Source organism: Ylistrum balloti, unplaced genomic scaffold (assembly GCF_031769215.1).
Source record: "Ylistrum balloti isolate Yb309-2 unplaced genomic scaffold, AGI_CSIRO_Ybal_v1 Utg370026, whole genome shotgun sequence".
NCBI lineage: Eukaryota > Metazoa > Mollusca > Bivalvia > Pectinida > Pectinidae > Ylistrum > Ylistrum balloti.
Genome location: NW_026782091.1, coordinates 1,369,191 through 1,386,984, shown reverse-complemented (window position 1 = coordinate 1,386,984; position 17,794 = coordinate 1,369,191). Strand labels below are relative to the sequence as shown.

The following is a 17,794-nucleotide window of genomic DNA, read 5'->3' as shown; positions in this document are numbered from 1 at the left end:
GGCAGACATCTACAAGTATGTGACATAGGGAACAATCTTAAAAAGGAAAACCAAGAATCAAACACACAGTTGTCATTGTCAAAAAGCATAAAACACGTGATTTGTATTTATTTCTGTTTATAAACAGGATATTATTCTGTATGATATATGTAAATACTAACAGACAAAGAGTTGACTAGAATATCCATCGAGTCCGTGGATTCGGTGCTTGATCCTCCGGAATTGGGTGTGGAAGTACGTCTAAGCAGCTTAGCGAAGTTGACCCATTTTCCAGAGCCGAGACACACTGACTTCATTTCCTTGATGTCGTTTACAGTAGTCAGGATAATGCTACCATTGTTGTCCTTCAAAGGTTTGTGGTAGAACTGACCAAGGTCATTCACTCCAAGAGCACTCTACAATACAGAATATATATATATTAATCTCTTTTCAAGAGTTATGTCCCTTTGGACAGATTTTGGAAATTATCCATATTCTTATCAATTCAACCTTCCTTTTTACCAATTATACACGAAAATATTGTCTGGAAATTGATAATTGGATTTAAATGTTAACCTTCCTATATGTTTTTAAAAGATATTAAAAAGAAAATTAACTGATAGATGATAATCTACCCCATCTACTCAAATGAGAGTATTCTCATGCTCAGTTTTTTATTTTCCCAATTTTTAAAATGCAGATTGCTTTCAATTTTATAATTCCACACATTTTGTTAATTAAGGCATTTTCTTTACACTTATAGTTAATAAGACAAAAGATAGTTACAAATCAATGTACCAACAGAAATAACCACAGGTAACACAGTATAATGGTAGGTCAGGCAACCCTACTGTGGAATAGAAGTTCTTATAACATCACCTGTGGAAGACAAGGCCACCTTCATCAGAGCACTGATGTATGTAGTGTTCGAGATGGTAAGGAAGCTGGAAAAAGTTGGTTGATTCCTTACCATCTTGTACACTACCCATGTCAATGTTAGTATGCTCCACACTGGTCATTTGTCTGATGAAGGTGACTGTGTAGTCATTGAAATGTCACAATCAAATCTTCTACTGGTTGTGTTATAAGAACTTCTATTCTATTGACGATAACAACTTGAAGAAAATTTTCCAAAAAAAAGTCCTACCTGTAATACTGATATTGCCTGTAGGAGTTTGTTACGAAAATGCATGGTGCCTGCACTGGTGTTCTTATCCATGTCCTGACGAAATGATTTCACGTCGTCCCAGTTACACGAAATCTGTCAAGATCAAATATTTAATTGAGAATATGTAATCAGCGAAGAAAATGATAATTTAAAAAAACTAATATGAATTCTTTCCTCTGGTACATATCTCTATTTTATAGTGTTCTGATGTTGTTATACAATGGACTTACTTGATAACTATCAATTTCACACTGGATATTATCAATATTTTGACAAAGATTGCTTAACAATGTTCAGTATATACCTAAAGCTTATGGATATTTTAAACTAGAAAGTCTTAGATCCAACAATGTAAAAAAAAAAGAAATTTACTCTGAAGAGTCAACAAAAAGGTCAATACTGGATATGTCACTTACCTTCATCAACCAGTGGAGGTCATTATAAACAGCAGGTCCAGCAAAGTTCTCGTCCACCTCCACCACGGGTAGCTGATCATCTGATGTTACAAATACCTTGTCTCCATTGTACAGAAGGCAAGCCATGTACACTCCCCTGCGGGCACATTAAATAAATCATGTATTTAAACAAAAATTTATACATCTTTGAATCAAATTTAAAAAATAAATGCTAAGTTGCTTTCTGTATAATAAAGTGTCTGATTTTATAAAAGTTACCTATGTCATAAGGTTGTAAAATTAACAAAAGTGTCATGAGTTGAGATCATCATATGATTACTTCCCAGCATTTAACCTTCCTATTGATACAGCTATGTGGACTGGAACATATTAAGTCAAATATTTTTTCAAAGGACAAAAGAAAAGGCTACTAATACCTAGTAAATGTGTTGATTTTTTTCTTTCATTTGATCACACTACTTATTTCAACTTCTAAATCTCTTGAATGACTAATCTTAATTGAATTATCTCCCTTCTTCCTGGTGCAGGAACAGAACACCCACCTCCTACCTAACATGTGCACTTTTTATCTGCTAAAACTGATTTGAAATATTACTTTACAGCATGGTTTTAAAAATTCTTCAGAGATGAATTTGAGCACATATACATTCAAAACTTAATTACATTAGGAAAAACATTCCTACCAGCAAGAGTAAGAGTACAAACCTTTTAAATGCCTTCTGGAATTTTGGTGCTGAGGTAAACAAATTTTTTATACTCTTTCTCTTGCGCTGTTGAGGAGAATCACTGCCGGCATTTTCTATAAAACGGAGAGGACAATGAATTTCTTTTTTGTGGTCAACAAAACAATCTTTATCTTCTTTTGTAATGAAAATTTCATGGTAAAACTTTTTACAGTTTATCTTAGTGTCAGTTAATTGTCAAACTGTAGAAAATGCCACATCATTTTTCTTCTGTTAGGAAAACTGTGATGGAACTTGTTTTGAGATATGTCACAGGAAATCATTTAAGGAATAGTATTATGAAACTAAATATCTGTTCTGTGATAAATCCTGTTGTACATCGCATGTCATCTGATTTCTGGTAGAAGACTGGGTTTGGAAGACAATTATACTATATATGTTACCATTTCTACAAGAAAATAACAAATATGAATTGGCTTTCAAACCTTTTAGCTCTGAAGCATCTGCAGGGCGAAGTTGTTTTACATTCGAAAAGATTCCCGCTAAATGCTCCAATTTGCCATTAGTTCTAGGAGCCATTGATCCTTCAACATCTCTCCAAGCTGTGGAAAAAGGCAAAAGTAAAGGATAAACATCATACCTTATCAAGGTAGGAGAAAGGAAAAAGTAAACATAAATATCTAGCTTTTGTGTGTGAAAAACAATGACCAAATTAAAAAAAGCTGAGAAGTATATACAAATTGATCTATGATGTCAGCAAAAAGAATTCTTAAACAAATTTATGTCAGCATCACTCAGCCCACATGAGCATCATGATGTAGAAACCAATATGCATACACGTGTACCATTGAGAACCAATATTTAAAATTCTTATTTTGATAATTTAATGTGAATTATTTTGGTTCATCAATATTTTGATTTCAAACGATTCCTGCAGTACTTTTATTGTAATGAGTCACACACGCTTTGTGTATCATAATATCAGAAGAACAAGTTTTGAGAAAAAATCATTAACCAGTTCAAGATTTTTTTTTTGGTAAAGTTACGTACAAGATGGCACTGCATAGGTCGGCTGTGCAGGGGTGTACGAGCTGTATCCTTTCATGTTCCAAGCCGAAACTCGGATGTAGTACTTATTGCCTTTCACCAGGCCAGGAACCTCGTACTCTAGGTGACGCATGTCTTCAACAATCTTGTCCCCAGCCAGGGGTACAAAATCTTCAAAGCAACTCCACTCCACTGTAACGATAACCACAGTTTATGAATTCCTTATACAGAAGTTGACTGAATAATTCTTGGATGGAATGTTTGAAGAGGGAAAGGAATTAAAACTAAAGAGGGAGATATAGAGAAATGGACGAAACAGTGCGACACCTGCCTTATCTGACTAAAAAACTGTAAACCTGTTTCAGAGGAAAACGGCCAAATGAATACCTGTATTTTCTGTCATCCTGTTTAATCTGACCTGCATCTACAGAACCTCAGGGTGTCAGATTAGACAGGTTCATCTGGCCAATATGGTGAGTCCTATATAATGTCAGATAAGACAGGTAAATCTGACCAATATGTTTCTCCAATGACATAATTTTCTCTAATGACGTTACCAGTCTTTACCGGCTCACAAGAGCATATAACTTAAAAAAAGACGGCATTGTGTCCCTCATTGTATTGGATTAGATAGAGGTTTGCTTCACCAACATACTTGGTCCAAAAGAATATTGGGTTTTGATAAATGAAATATGGGATAGCTTGAGATCAGGTGATAAATACAGGGTCCATGATAGACAGATGGCCAAATAGCATGTGATAGAAGCAGAAGTGATCAGGGTGAAACGAATCACAGAATAAAGAGAAAACATGGAGAAGAGGATGTTCGGAGAGTTCAACATGTTCACTTGTAACCAATTCATAAGATGATAATTGGTACATCAAAGGAAAAAGAAATAATCTTCTTTTTTTTTTCATAATTACAATTTTCTGCATGTGGCCCTATTTTGGGTTCCCTGATGTGTACACATGTGTTGAAAAGGAGGGGAATACCAGGACCAGCGGGATGTTAATTAAATAAGTAATACATTCCACCAGCTGGTGACAGACTACCAGTCACTAAACCAATTCAGATGTCTCTTCATAGGACCAGCCCCCCTTTTAATCTCCTCAACAACATTACATCAGATTTTTGAAATATTCTGAAATATGTAATAAAAGAATTGATAATAATAAGCTGTTGCACAATTATAAACTAATTTATTTTGTTTAAATGAAAGGCTAAAGTTTTTAAATTATGCTGTTTTTCAGTTTTGACAATTTAAATGATATCAATCAATATAAGATTCAATAAGGATTCATTGAAATCAACTCAACACAAAACTTAAAAAATCTGTCTTCATTTCAAATTTGTATTATGTTAACATTTTTAAACATTTTAACCTCTGACTCTGACTTCATGTATTCTACCATCTGTTTTTTTGTTTTTTGGTTATTTTATAAAAATATCAGAACTTTAACCTTTGATTTTAAAACTGAAATTAAAAATGTAATATTTGCATGAAATTTTTCAACATTTCCGGAATCTTGAGCTCAGCAATGCCACAGATGATAAACCTTTTTAATTGACTGACTATTTATGATGTTCATCGACGGCAATATGCACCTTACCATGTTCACAGATGGAACATGTAAATAACATTTGTCTGTTCAAAATATCCAATTCACACAGATTTGATAATGGAATGAAACCTCTGGGTATAGTACAGCAGAACCATATGGTCTAACTGGCAACATGACAATTAGACAACTTACATAATCATCTGTAACCATATGCTTACTGACCGATATATTTTGACAAAAATGTCTTCTTTCAACGTAACAGGAAATAAACTTGATAACTTAAACCTGTAATATGGGATACAGACATTTAATGATCTGGAAAAGTGCCAATATCTGGCTTACAATGAGATGTAAATTTCATAATGGAAAAAAAAACTACTTTAATAGTCAGAATTGAATTCAAAATAAGGATGGAATTTAAATCAAATAAACTTTAAATTAATCAATCACATTAAGGAGATATTAAAAGCTTATGAACCACGATATCTGTGTAAAAACTTCAATTCCAAGGATTTTTTCTCTGTAGATATTTTAATACATATTACCACATCATTTGCTTTTAAAAATTTCCCCCCTCACTATTCACATATACAAGATGGATGATGAGCCTCACCATCAATTTTTTAAATTTTTCAATATTTTTAAAAATTTGATTTTAATAAAACCATTGACTTAAATCTAAATAAATCTGTGTTAGAAGCCTTTGCAAACAACAACCAAAGATTTCAAGAAATGAGCTTTCAATCACAGATGATTTGTAAATTAAATAATATTAACATGAGTCAAATATTAGTTAGATAAACTGTCATAACCCCCTCCCCCTCCCTCAACTTGAACCCCAGATCAGTAATCCTATAAAGCATTGCCCCTAAGTCTTGTTTGTTTGTTGTTTGTTTGTTTAAGTACACAAAAGTCACATGACCGATATGTCTGGTGGCAATGTATGGACACTCACAACACATTACCATATTCATCCAGTAATAAATCGATGTCTGGTAATAAGCCCACCAAAATCTAATGCTATTGAGTACAATTACAGACTAATGCTACATCCTTTAATAATCCTGTACTCTGATTTTCATATTTCTTAATGCTGACCGCCTGGCTAATCACAGGAGAAATACAATATTGCCTCTATATCATTTGTTCTGAGATCTGTCGGACCCCGTGCCTACCTTTATACTTGGTGACGACTGCGCCATTGTGATTTAGAGGCTCATCAAATCGGACCTGTAGGGAGGAGCTACTCGCCACAGAGAGGCTCACACAACTAGGGGGGTCAGGCACACCTAAAACAAAAACATTAGGGGTCAAGGGTGAAAGCTATTGAAGATGGACATACAGTATGAAACATATCACTAGAAATTATTTGCAAAACTGGCTCATTTAAGTCCAGTTATTGGAGATCTAGCGATCCAAAAGTGCATTTAATTGTCAAACATATAAAACAGTCTTTTATGTTGAAGTTATCAAATATCTAAATTATACCATCACATATGTTTAAAAAGTTCCTGAAATTACAGTAAATATTTCCGTTTTTTTTCTCATTACAAAACATTACCAAAATCTTCACAAACTGTCACTCTTAAATTTGACCTATCAAATCACAGAGTAATGATTTTTGCCATTTTGACTCGAAATCAAAGCCATATATCATAGTTACTTACGGGCATGGTCATATCCTGCCTTCATTCTCTTCAGAAGCTTGTGTCGGAATTCCCAGTGATTTAGCTGTCGTTCATTCTCCTGTCAATCAAAACCAATATGTTACCACAAATATCAAATTTTGTAAAAGACAAAGTTACCTTGAACCTGTTTCTTGACAATGAGATATTACAAATATCCCAAACTTGAAATTCTACATTTGTTATAGAAAAAAAAAAACTATATATATATAATTATAAAAAAATCTCAAAACACTACTGCCAATAATGTAAGTCCGTACATAAAATAAATTTAGGTATATTTTATCTATCTTTAAATGATAATCTTTCGATAAGAAAAAAATATTACCAATTATCTTATTGTAACTGTACCTAAATATTTGTTAAAGTTAATCAACGTCCACAATGAACCTTAATGACAATTTACTAACCTAAAACACTGAATTTCTGTTAATCCTTGTAGAATCTTCAATTAACCATACCAAAATTCCTTCAATATGGTATAGACACTGATTCCAGATACAGAATTTTAAAATGAATAGCCTTAAACTGTTGTTATCTATAAAACAACCCAAGGGTTGTTACATTCCTAAATTCATATACAACGTCCGCCTCAAAATGGTGATCTCAGGTAAAGGAGTGTGACAAATTATAGTCAAACTTTCTATCTACAAATCCTACAAAACAAGATTTAATAATCTCCCTGTTTGTGACACTCACAAAGGAAACTAATAACACACAACAAAAGATATACATTCATTGTATATATACATGTCAGGCATTTTCAATCAGATTAATAAAATAACAGCGCCCGGCCAAACTAGACAGTCTGAAATCTGTCAATATTTGTTCTGAGCTAATAAAGAACTGGTGCGGCCTTTACAAGAAAGCCTTATTAGGTAATTTAGTACCTAGGTAAGATATAAGTACAAATAAAAGAAAATTTAGTGTAAACAATTTATGTAAACAGCTGCTAAAAATTTTAGACAGTGCTTGGTACCATTACTTACCAAAAGTGCTATGTTGATCAAGCATTGTTAGCTTAACAATTTTTATTAAATTTTTTTTTTCATTATTATTTAAGAAAATAACATTTCATGGATATGCTTTGTTATGATATTAATCATTTAAATATAAAGTATAAAATATCTATAGATTTTTACAGAATTTAGGAATATTTTACAAATGTAAGGTTTTAATAACACTATACATTAAGACTGCAATGCTTTAAAATTTAACCATAATAATACAAATCTCAATTTGACTATATATGGCTTGTAGAAGATTTGTTATGCTCAAGATTTGACCCCTGTGATAGTCTAGATTTGACTAATTAAGTGTGAAAAAGATTTATATGAACTACAAAAGAGGGATTTCATGTTATAATAGATAATATTACAAATATCTGCTATTTTAATTAAATAAATCATTGGATTAACTCAGTAACAAACTCCAAAATACAGTTATTGTAATTCTAGTGGGCTTGTCCATTGATTACCATGACAGCGAGTCACAGAGTTCATGTTTTTTTGCCCCTGGTGAATCCAAATGTTTGTGGTCATAAAGAGGGCGGTAGGATTATCAAACACTGAAATGATGAAACATTTTTATGTCAAAGTTTCTTATTGTCTACATACAAAATGTTATTTTTGGAATTATATTCTTACAACAGTTAAGACATATTTTTCTTTTGTGAATATACAATATATAGCAAACCATACACATACTGTATTGTTGATAAATATTCTTTGTAGGGATGGCAGGGTTAGGGGTAATCATAATTATCATTGTGTTGTTTATGTTAAATTTTTTTTTTGAAATAGTCACGAGAAATTTTTAAATGATTTTTCAATTTTTGCTTGTTTTGTGATATTTTCACTTTAGTGACAAAGTTTATCTTTGTCACTACACAAAGATATTTGACACTTACATTTGGTCCTGACATGTTTCATTACAGAGAATTTTCTAAAAAAATTCACATCTTTGTAACAAAATATATAAAGTAATTTCATATACCTGTGCTTATTCATCACTAATTCCAAACCTGGTAATAGGCCTACCCATACCTTTTGCGGTTCAGTAAAATTTCCACCTAATGCTGTCAGCGATTGTCCTGTAATAAGCCCACCCCTTGATATTCAGTCTTCTGGACCATGTATTGGCCTCCTGGACATTTAGCAACCACTAGTCCACAGAATAAGTATTTGTTATACTTAAACTATTTTTTCTCTATACATTTCTATAGTGAATCAAGTCTGAAATTCCAGATGTTAGCCCCAGAAAAAATGGTCCATGGTCATCATCTCGATATTGTCTGCCCAGTTGTTACTTAACAATTTCCACCATTAAGCGATGGTCCACAAATGTATGATAGTAAATACTGGATGCAGACTTCTACTAACCTTCTGTTGTGTGTTAGATATATATCCATTGTTTGTCGAGGTGTTGAGAATAATGGCCGACAAGTCAACAACCCTCTTCTCTGCCTCTGATACCAGTGCATCCAGTCTGTCTGACCGACTGTCAACATTCTTCTGGACTGAAATACAGAGATAATTTAATTATAGAATCATAAAGTATTAAAGCCTGCGTTTTAGGAATAAAAAAAATAATTTTCATACCGTCAGGGCTCGCTAAAGTAACAGAACTTTAGTCGAGCAAACATTTCCCAAGAAGACCTAGCTCACAGGTAGTTGCGAAAAAGTAAACATCAAATTCATTGTAACTATGATTGTTAAAATCAGCTTTCTCCCTAATTCCCATCAAGTTACTGCTTAAAACCTTCACTGGAAACACCTATTGATATGACTGTCAAACTTAAATGGCCCATTTGTAATGTATGTCTGTACGGAAATTATTTTCTTTGAAAAAATGGATCATGTTTTAAATTTAAGATCATACATGTACATTCTATTTTCCATTATGCGAATGATGTTTTCAGCAAAAAAAAACCCAAACAAACAATAAACTCTCTGACAAAAACTTACAGAGTGGACTTTCCCGAGCGCCGTGTAGCAACAACATCTTTGCCATGGGGATGTTATTGGTCATTACCGCCACATCAAGGGGAGTTAACCCCTCACTATTTGTACTGAAAGACAGAGATGGTTGTATTAAGTCAAAGGCAAATCCATCAAGAATTGAAAAATTGGTAACTGTTGTTAACATTCGATGATAAATTCAGCTGAAGGTATAAGACATGAAGTTTCATGTACAAAGTTTGGACAAAGCATACCTATTGATGTGTAATCCACCAGCTTCAAGTACAGTTTTGGCTAGGTCTATGTTCTGTTGTTCCACTGCCTCAAAAAGGGCTGAAATCAAGCAAGATAGAACAGAATGAAGATACATTATCACTGAAAACCAAATCTGACCACCCCAAAGTCATATTCAACCTCAATCATTCCAAGCTGATGTTCAACCTATACCACTATTCAGTTTCATTCACCCCTTACCACTCTAAAATCTTGTTCAACCCTCATCACTCCAGAGTAATGTTCAACCCTCACCACTCTAAAGTCATATTCACCCCTCACCACTCTAAAATTTTGTTCAACCCTCATCACTCTAAAGTCATATTCATCCCTCACCACTCTAAAATCTTGTTCAACCCTCATCACTCTAAAGTCATATTCATCCCTCACCACTCTAAAATCTTGTTCAACCCTCATCACTCTAAAGTCATATTCATCCCTCACCACTCTAAAATCTTGTTCAACCCTCATCACTCTAAAGTCATATTCATCCCTCACCACTCTAAAATCTTGTTCAACCCTCACCACTCTAAAGTCATATTCACCCCTCATCACTCTAAAATCTTGTTCAAACCTCATCACTCTAAAGTCATATTCATCCCTCACCACTCTAAATTCTTGTTCAACCCTCATCACTCCAGAGTAATGTTCAACCCTTATCACTCTAAAGTCATGTTCATCCCTCACCACTCTAAATTCTTGTTCAACCCTCATCACTCCAAAGTCTTGTTCTTCCCTAATCACTCGAAAGTTGTTCAATTAATGCCACCCTACTGTCATGTGCAGCCCTTACCATTTTGAAGATGTATTCAACACTCATCAACCCCTTACCACTACCAAGAAGTGTTCACCCTTACTACTCTGAAGACATGTTCAACCTTTACACATGCTCATGATAATTGTAACCAATTTAGCTTTCCTTATTCCTGTCTATCTTACCACCACCATTTATAAATTATTGTATTGTGTCAATTACACATGTAATTTTTGAGGTTTTATAAAAATTTTAATTTACCATAAATAGAGATTATAACCAATTTCTGGTCATAAAAAAGGAAACTAGTGTCATATTATGATAAATGTCTATAATTAAGTTGTCCCACCAGACAAAGGAGATGTTATGTAATTTTGTCTGAAAAAAACACATCATTATAGAATTACCTAGGGGTAAAAAGTCACATTTTAAAAACGTTTTGTAATTCTCCTGACCTGTCAACATTGTAAATGTAATTAAATTAAAACATTTTAACCCAGAGCTATAATCCAGTCTAACTCTTTATCATACCCCCCACACACAATAATTACAGCCTATTATCACTTATTCTCACTGTTGAAATTTGATGACTAAATCAGGTATTTAAGCATATAATTAAAATGATAACAAATTTTAATTAGCACTGAAAAAAATCAATTATACTTATCTAATTATAAGTCTAACATGCACTTAACAAACAATAATTAAATCAGGAGGCTGTTAATAAAAGTGTTCTGTAAAAATCTTAAATTTTGTTCAACTTTCAGTAGTAATGATTTTGTAATGGTTACCATGACAGGACAGCTTAAAAATTGTATGAGATATAAAAAAGTGATATAAAATTTGTATGTAATATAAAAATTGTAAGTGATATAAAAATTGTATGTAATATTAAAATTGTATGTAATATAAAAATTGTATGTGATATAAAAGTTGTATCGAATGTTTTGTGAGCATCATTGTTGTCCTTTATAAAGATTTTCTTCATTTTGAATAATATGATGATGTAATTTTAATAAACGTTCACATACAAGTGTCTTCTAGCTTGGGAGGCATTAGATGTACCACATATTCTAGTCTTACGTTGTGTAGATAAAGATGTGTAAATGTAACTTTAAAATACATATGTAACATGTTTTCATAATTTACTTATATTCCAAATTAAGAAAACGGAAAAAAGGGGGAAAAGGGATAACAATAAAAAAAAAAGGATGATATTACACAAGGAGAACAAAGAATAATAATACCTTCATATTTAACATAACAGTGAAACTGATGTTAGATCATAGAACATGAGATTCAATCTAAAAACAAACCTACCACAAAGTAATATTTGATGTTTCTCCAGAGTAAATGATTGTACATTGTATAATGTAGAGGTTAAACAGACCCTGTAGATTAGGGCAACTTACCAGTACTGTGATATAACAGTACATCCTGACCTGTGTAATATAGCCTTGAAAAGCTAAGGGGCTTACAACAACAAAGAACCACAGGTATATGGTTGACTGACCATTAACCTGTCAAGCCTTCGGCCACAGATGGCCATTAATGATGGACACACCTTCATGTCCTATCTTGATCTCTGATATCTGGTTAAAGCCATTGACCAATTGTTTACCCTATCAGCTGGACAAATGACCTTTCTCAAATCCAGCCGCTAGCAAGACTTACCTTTAGCATCACGGGGTGTCATGAATGACACCTGATGATGTCCAGTTAGAATAACACTGACCACTTGACCAGTGGACAATAATACGATGATGACCACCTTATGATGATCTTAAATACCACCTATGTTGGGATCTATCCAAATAAATATTTATCTAAGAAACCAACAAACAGAAAGGCAAATGTTTACATATTTAAGAAGTCTGAGTCAGGGCTTAGTAGGATTGCTTGGTTTGTTCAAATTCACCCCTCTGTCATGTGATTGGTCCATTTGTGGTGTGGTGTGTACCTGCGTTTATGGATGAATGAACTTCATAAGCCTCCAGGCGTGTCTCCGTTATAATGTACTTTATCCTGCCACATCAAAAGCACGTTGACAGGACAATAATTGACACATCATCGCGATAAATAGGGAGTGACATGCACCCTTGATACCTCTCTGATCACAGGTAAAAACCGAGCAAAATCTCTTGGTACAATTTCATTTAAATGGTGAAGAAAAAAATTCTATAATTCAATACACAGCCAACAGTTGCTAGCCTATTGAAAAATTTAAGAAATGACTTTGAATTGAATTTTTTTTAAAGTTAATTTTAATGTAGTAATATCATGATATCTAATCGAAGAAATCATGCATTTCAGAATTTTATAACAGAATATTAATTCAATGAAATGTGTTAAGAAATTCTCCTTACTCCCGCTATTATCATTATCACCGACCGTCATGGGGTGGGCTTATTATAGGACCTCAGGGAACGATCACATTACCACTGACTCATAGTCAGAGGGTGGGCTTATCACAGTACCTCAGGAAGACATCAAAATATCCCTGGTTCATTGTTGCCTTATTACACAACAGTGAAATATCATATTTTGGGAATTTAACTAGTGTACTAGACAATACTAAACAACCCTTACACATGTTACCTTTATCATAGTATCAACAACAATTAAAGGTCAAAAGTCAATAAAGGTCAAAAGTGAAAAAAAAAAAAAATTCAGAATCCTCACCTGACTGATTAATATGTGCCCTCAAGAGCAAAAAAAATCATTTCATTTTTACGCTTGATTTGACTGAACAAACTTACTGTCATGAACCGAGAACAAAATTATTAAGGACTTACAAAATAAATTGTAATAGTTTGCCCATATCTTGCATGTTGATAAAATGTCAAGTTTGATTGAAAACTATCCATTGTGACAGGAATAAGTAAAATCAGGGATGAACATTGCTATTATACATCCCTGACATATTCTACCAAAAAAAAAAAAAAAATCAGGATTGGAAATTGGTTAGTAAAGATATCAACTACATCTATCAGGTTTTTAGAATTTGCAGTTTCATCAAAATCTACACAGTTTTTAAGAAACAGTCAAGAGATATGATAGAACAGTGAATTACAAAAATGTGCTAAAAATCGAAAATGTTTTGGAAAGTTTTGCAAGACAATTCAACATTCAACATTCTGTACAAATGTAAAGTTTAAGTGACATTTGTACAGCATGTCATGAGAAGTAGTTATTAAATAAAGGGCCATAACTCCACTATCTTATGTTAATAACAGTTAACTACTTTGCATACTAAGGAAATATAAAGCTTTAATTTAGAATTTATAAAAAAAAAAGGTCTGGAAAATCCTGTCTGTAGACAGAGAGATTAAAACACCGACATATTACCTGATCTTAATTTAGATGTCTAACTTCATTGCTGGGTGAATTGTGATATTAATACATTGCAGGGGGCTTAAAATTAGTCAAAATAGCAATTAAGGACATTACACAGGTATTATATTGTGTTATTACAGAGTCAACATTATAATGTTTAAAGTCACATGGTTTGTAAATCTTTATGGTGCTTAAATACCTGAATATCAATACATAAACAATCAACATTTGTATTGATACGAAAAAAAAGAAAAACAAGAAATTAAAGGTTTCATACCAGATAAACATCAAAACAGAGTTTCAAGTTAAAAGCAATATGCAATACTGTTTTTTTTAACATTTCATACTAGGAGTAACTTAATAGAGCTGTATCGTTTCTTTATATAAAACAGTAGCTACCGGAATAGTGTATAAATAACATGGATTCCTATGACGTGTAACATATATAGGTAGGTATTGGGTCACACAGGTTAGTTCTGATCTTAAGCATGATAGGTAAAGCATTGTAAATGTCTGGATTAAAAAACAATGAATGAATTAATTGAGGAATGCTGATATATCATTTTATTTCAATGATAGCCGGTATCTTATCAAACACAACCTTATTTGGTATGTATGCTTTTGAAAATTGGTGACACATTGGGGGGCGTGTGATATTTTGTTTTATATCTCGATTAGTTAGAATTCCCGAAATAAATGGACTCACCTATCCCAATATGTGCCCATTATGCTGTATGTATATAGACTTGACAGATCGAAATTATTAAACTATTATCTTATATTCGTGTATTTAGAGGGGTCTTGTGTGTAATAACAACAGGATAGACTTATATGGGTACCATATAGAAATAATTATGAATTCAGTGTGTAGAATTAATACAGAAATATTTAAGTACTGATGACAGTTGGGACGATATTTTTTCATCAGCAATATTTTATGTGTAGAGAGAAAAATAGACTGAATCAAAACCAAAATAATGCAAAAAACAAGAAACAAAATCTAAGAAACGACTTGGGTTGAATTTAAATATTTTCAATTTCCTCTGTTTCAAAAACTGAGATACCAACAGAAGAAATTCCAAGAAAAGTTGAGACCTTTGAAAATTCTGTTACATATGCAGTCATTAATATTCTTACCACAAATTCATGATCCATATAATGCCAAAAATAGTGAAATTTTAATTCTGACAAAATGACCTTGATTTCAAAGAAACCTACCTTGATTTTGTATCTGTGTGACATTATATGAGTGCCTTAGTGACCTTGACAGCCTGATATCACTAACCTTGACTCTCAGGAGAACCCTTCCTTTCTCTGTCTGCCTTAGTGACCTTGACAGCCTGATATCACTAACCTTGACTCTCAGGAGAACCCTTCCTTTCTCTGTCTGCCTTAGTGACCTTGACAGCCTGATATCACTAACCTTGACTCTCAGGAGAACCCTTCCTTTCTCTGTCTGTTTTCCTCTTATCGTAAAGTCGGTTTGGGGTAATGACATCAGCCTCACTACTTGTAGACCCCCTTTTCTTCGGTGTCGCAACTTGAAATACAAAGAAAATCATATTTGCATAAAAAATGCCACACGATTCAAAATCATCTGCCAAACTTTCGAACCAATGAGTTTTGCTCCCCAATTCAGTTTTCTCCAAATCTACCAACCGTAATACAATGTGTCGTAAATGTGGAAATAAAGTCGGTGAAATGTGGCAATTTGAGATATTTTTAATTAATAGGCCCTCATTATGGAATCTAGTCAGTTCCGTGTTGCCAACAGAATGGTAGACCACATGGTTCCTAGGCATGTGGTCGACACCTGTATCAGTTAAACATCTACCAGAAATCTATTCCAGCTATCCATCTGCTATCTCAACAGAAACCCAAAGTCAGACAATATTGCTTTTGCATGTATTCTTGCCAATTAATAAATATAGATGGTTGTAAAATAGATTTAAAAGAACATCTTAACTAATTAACAATGATTTTTTTTTTTTTTTACAAGTATTGTACTACATATATACTGAGCTGTTATTAGGTTCGAGTGCACTATGCAGTTAATATATTTACAGGCACTTGGGAGAAATTTTAATGGAAAATTGCAAAAGCAATCAGTTTATGAAGGAAGATAAAAGGATATTTGTGCACCAATAAAGAAATGAAACAGATTTCACTGCATATCTTTTTTTTGTCACCTATTTCCTACAGATGATGAAAAAGATTTTTTTTCATAAGAGTTATCTCTTTGCCAATTTATCAAGCTTTCATTTTATAACATGACAAGGGTAGAGCTACTACTGGGTTTTTTAAATTGTTTCAATGATATGGATTTTCCTCTGCATCTAAATACCCAAAAGTTTATATATATTGACATCATTAAACATGACAGCAATCATGATGTCATAAACATTGTGATGTCATAAACAATTGTGATGTCATTTTGATGCAGTTCATTATAAATATTCAAGCATAAATTTTATATACAAGTATAACTGTTTACAATATAGTCTGTAAGAATAATAAAGATGAGGACAATGACGACCTTTTTCAGGAACATATAACACCTTAGTATTCCTTAGAATATATTCCTCTTTTATGTAACGCCAGTTTTTACCTTGTAAAGATTTTGGCAGTGAAAAATAAACACAACTCCATCTCTTGGACTTTAAATCCAAATACCAACAAATACTTTGTCATTGTCCTGTAATAAGCCCACTACCTCACTTTGAATAACATGCTTTGATGAGGTCACAAACCCTTAAACAACTGAATGTACGAATAAAACAAAAATATTTGAAAATGAAATGATCATATGATAATGCTTAAAGCTATGTAGATACCTGTGAGTGTTTTCGGCCTGTTTGGCGTGCTCATTGCCCCGAAGTTCATCATGTGAGCAGGTAATCCTGGGGACGAAGGCAAGAGTGCTGGCACATCGGCTACTCCTGTATTCTCATTCTCACTCATAAAAATCTTGATTTTCCTTCCATCTCCACTGAAATGAGAAAATTAAAATCCAGGATAAGGTAACATCTCCCTCACAGGCCTGTCCTGTAGTCCAGTCCTGGTGTCCCTTTTCACCTATTAATCCCTTTTCATTTAAAACATGACTGCTGTAAGAATGCCTTACTCCAAATAATCACTTTGAACAGAAATTTACATCATATGCTAATTAAAGAAGATAGAAAATGTCAGAATGAATCGCTCCACTCACAAAAAAACAAAAAAAAAAAAAAAACAAATAAAAACAATCCATTCGGACTTTTGAAGTTTTACATGCATTAAGCTGACAATACTTTTTTCTGATTTATTGTATTTGTGTATTTATTTACTTTTGCTTACTTATCTTATTGTGTAATTATAACATTCAAATTTCTTAAATAAAGAATAAATTTTGTGTAAAGATTTTCATTTAAATCACACCCAGTTTAGACAGAATGTTTTTTTTTTTCTCAATCTGTACACCTGGTCTCGTAAAAGCAACTTTGTCTTCACTTCCAACTGTGAGAAAATAATTCACTATGATAACTAGCGCAAGAACTATTTGGTATGAATGTCCTCTCCAGTAAAATGATGGCCCGCTTCCTCCAATTTTATCATCTGTAAAACACATTCCAGCAGACTAACTGCTGAGAGTGTTAGAAAGTTATTTTCAAATAATGGATGTTCCGAGGCCCATAAATATCTGATGTAAAACTTTATAACTAAAAAGCTGATTTTTTACTATTTTGATTTTGTAGGTAATTTCGTAAACCATCTGTATGTGGAGATAAGTTGACATTATTATTTTTTTTTTTACTTAGCCATAATTTGATCATTAATCCCATGTAGATTTTTGAGAAATTTTTCCTATTGAATCTACATCATTGTGACTTTCCCTCAGAAACTTTTACTGTATTTATCCAGAAATAAGCCCATATCGGTTAACAGGCCCAC

General features: G+C 32.9%; 1 protein-coding gene across 1 annotated transcript in view; it reads right to left on the bottom strand.

Annotated features, from left to right (window-relative positions):
* Window positions 1–17,794, bottom strand: part of LOC132548735 (ankyrin repeat and fibronectin type-III domain-containing protein 1-like) — a 135,543-nt gene that overhangs the window by 3,572 nt on the left and 114,177 nt on the right. Inside the window, exons 8-20 of the mRNA XM_060212617.1 lie at window positions 16,699–16,853; window positions 15,288–15,404; window positions 9,756–9,834; window positions 9,508–9,611; window positions 8,923–9,059; window positions 6,524–6,602; window positions 6,032–6,145; window positions 3,297–3,485; window positions 2,732–2,848; window positions 2,269–2,362; window positions 1,564–1,699; window positions 1,127–1,240; window positions 162–395 (exon numbers count right to left, since the gene is read on the bottom strand). Of these exons, the coding sequence (XP_060068600.1) occupies window positions 162–395; window positions 1,127–1,240; window positions 1,564–1,699; window positions 2,269–2,362; window positions 2,732–2,848; window positions 3,297–3,485; window positions 6,032–6,145; window positions 6,524–6,602; window positions 8,923–9,059; window positions 9,508–9,611; window positions 9,756–9,834; window positions 15,288–15,404; window positions 16,699–16,853 (1,669 nt within the window). The remainder of the gene's footprint in view (window positions 1–161; window positions 396–1,126; window positions 1,241–1,563; window positions 1,700–2,268; window positions 2,363–2,731; window positions 2,849–3,296; window positions 3,486–6,031; window positions 6,146–6,523; window positions 6,603–8,922; window positions 9,060–9,507; window positions 9,612–9,755; window positions 9,835–15,287; window positions 15,405–16,698; window positions 16,854–17,794) is intronic.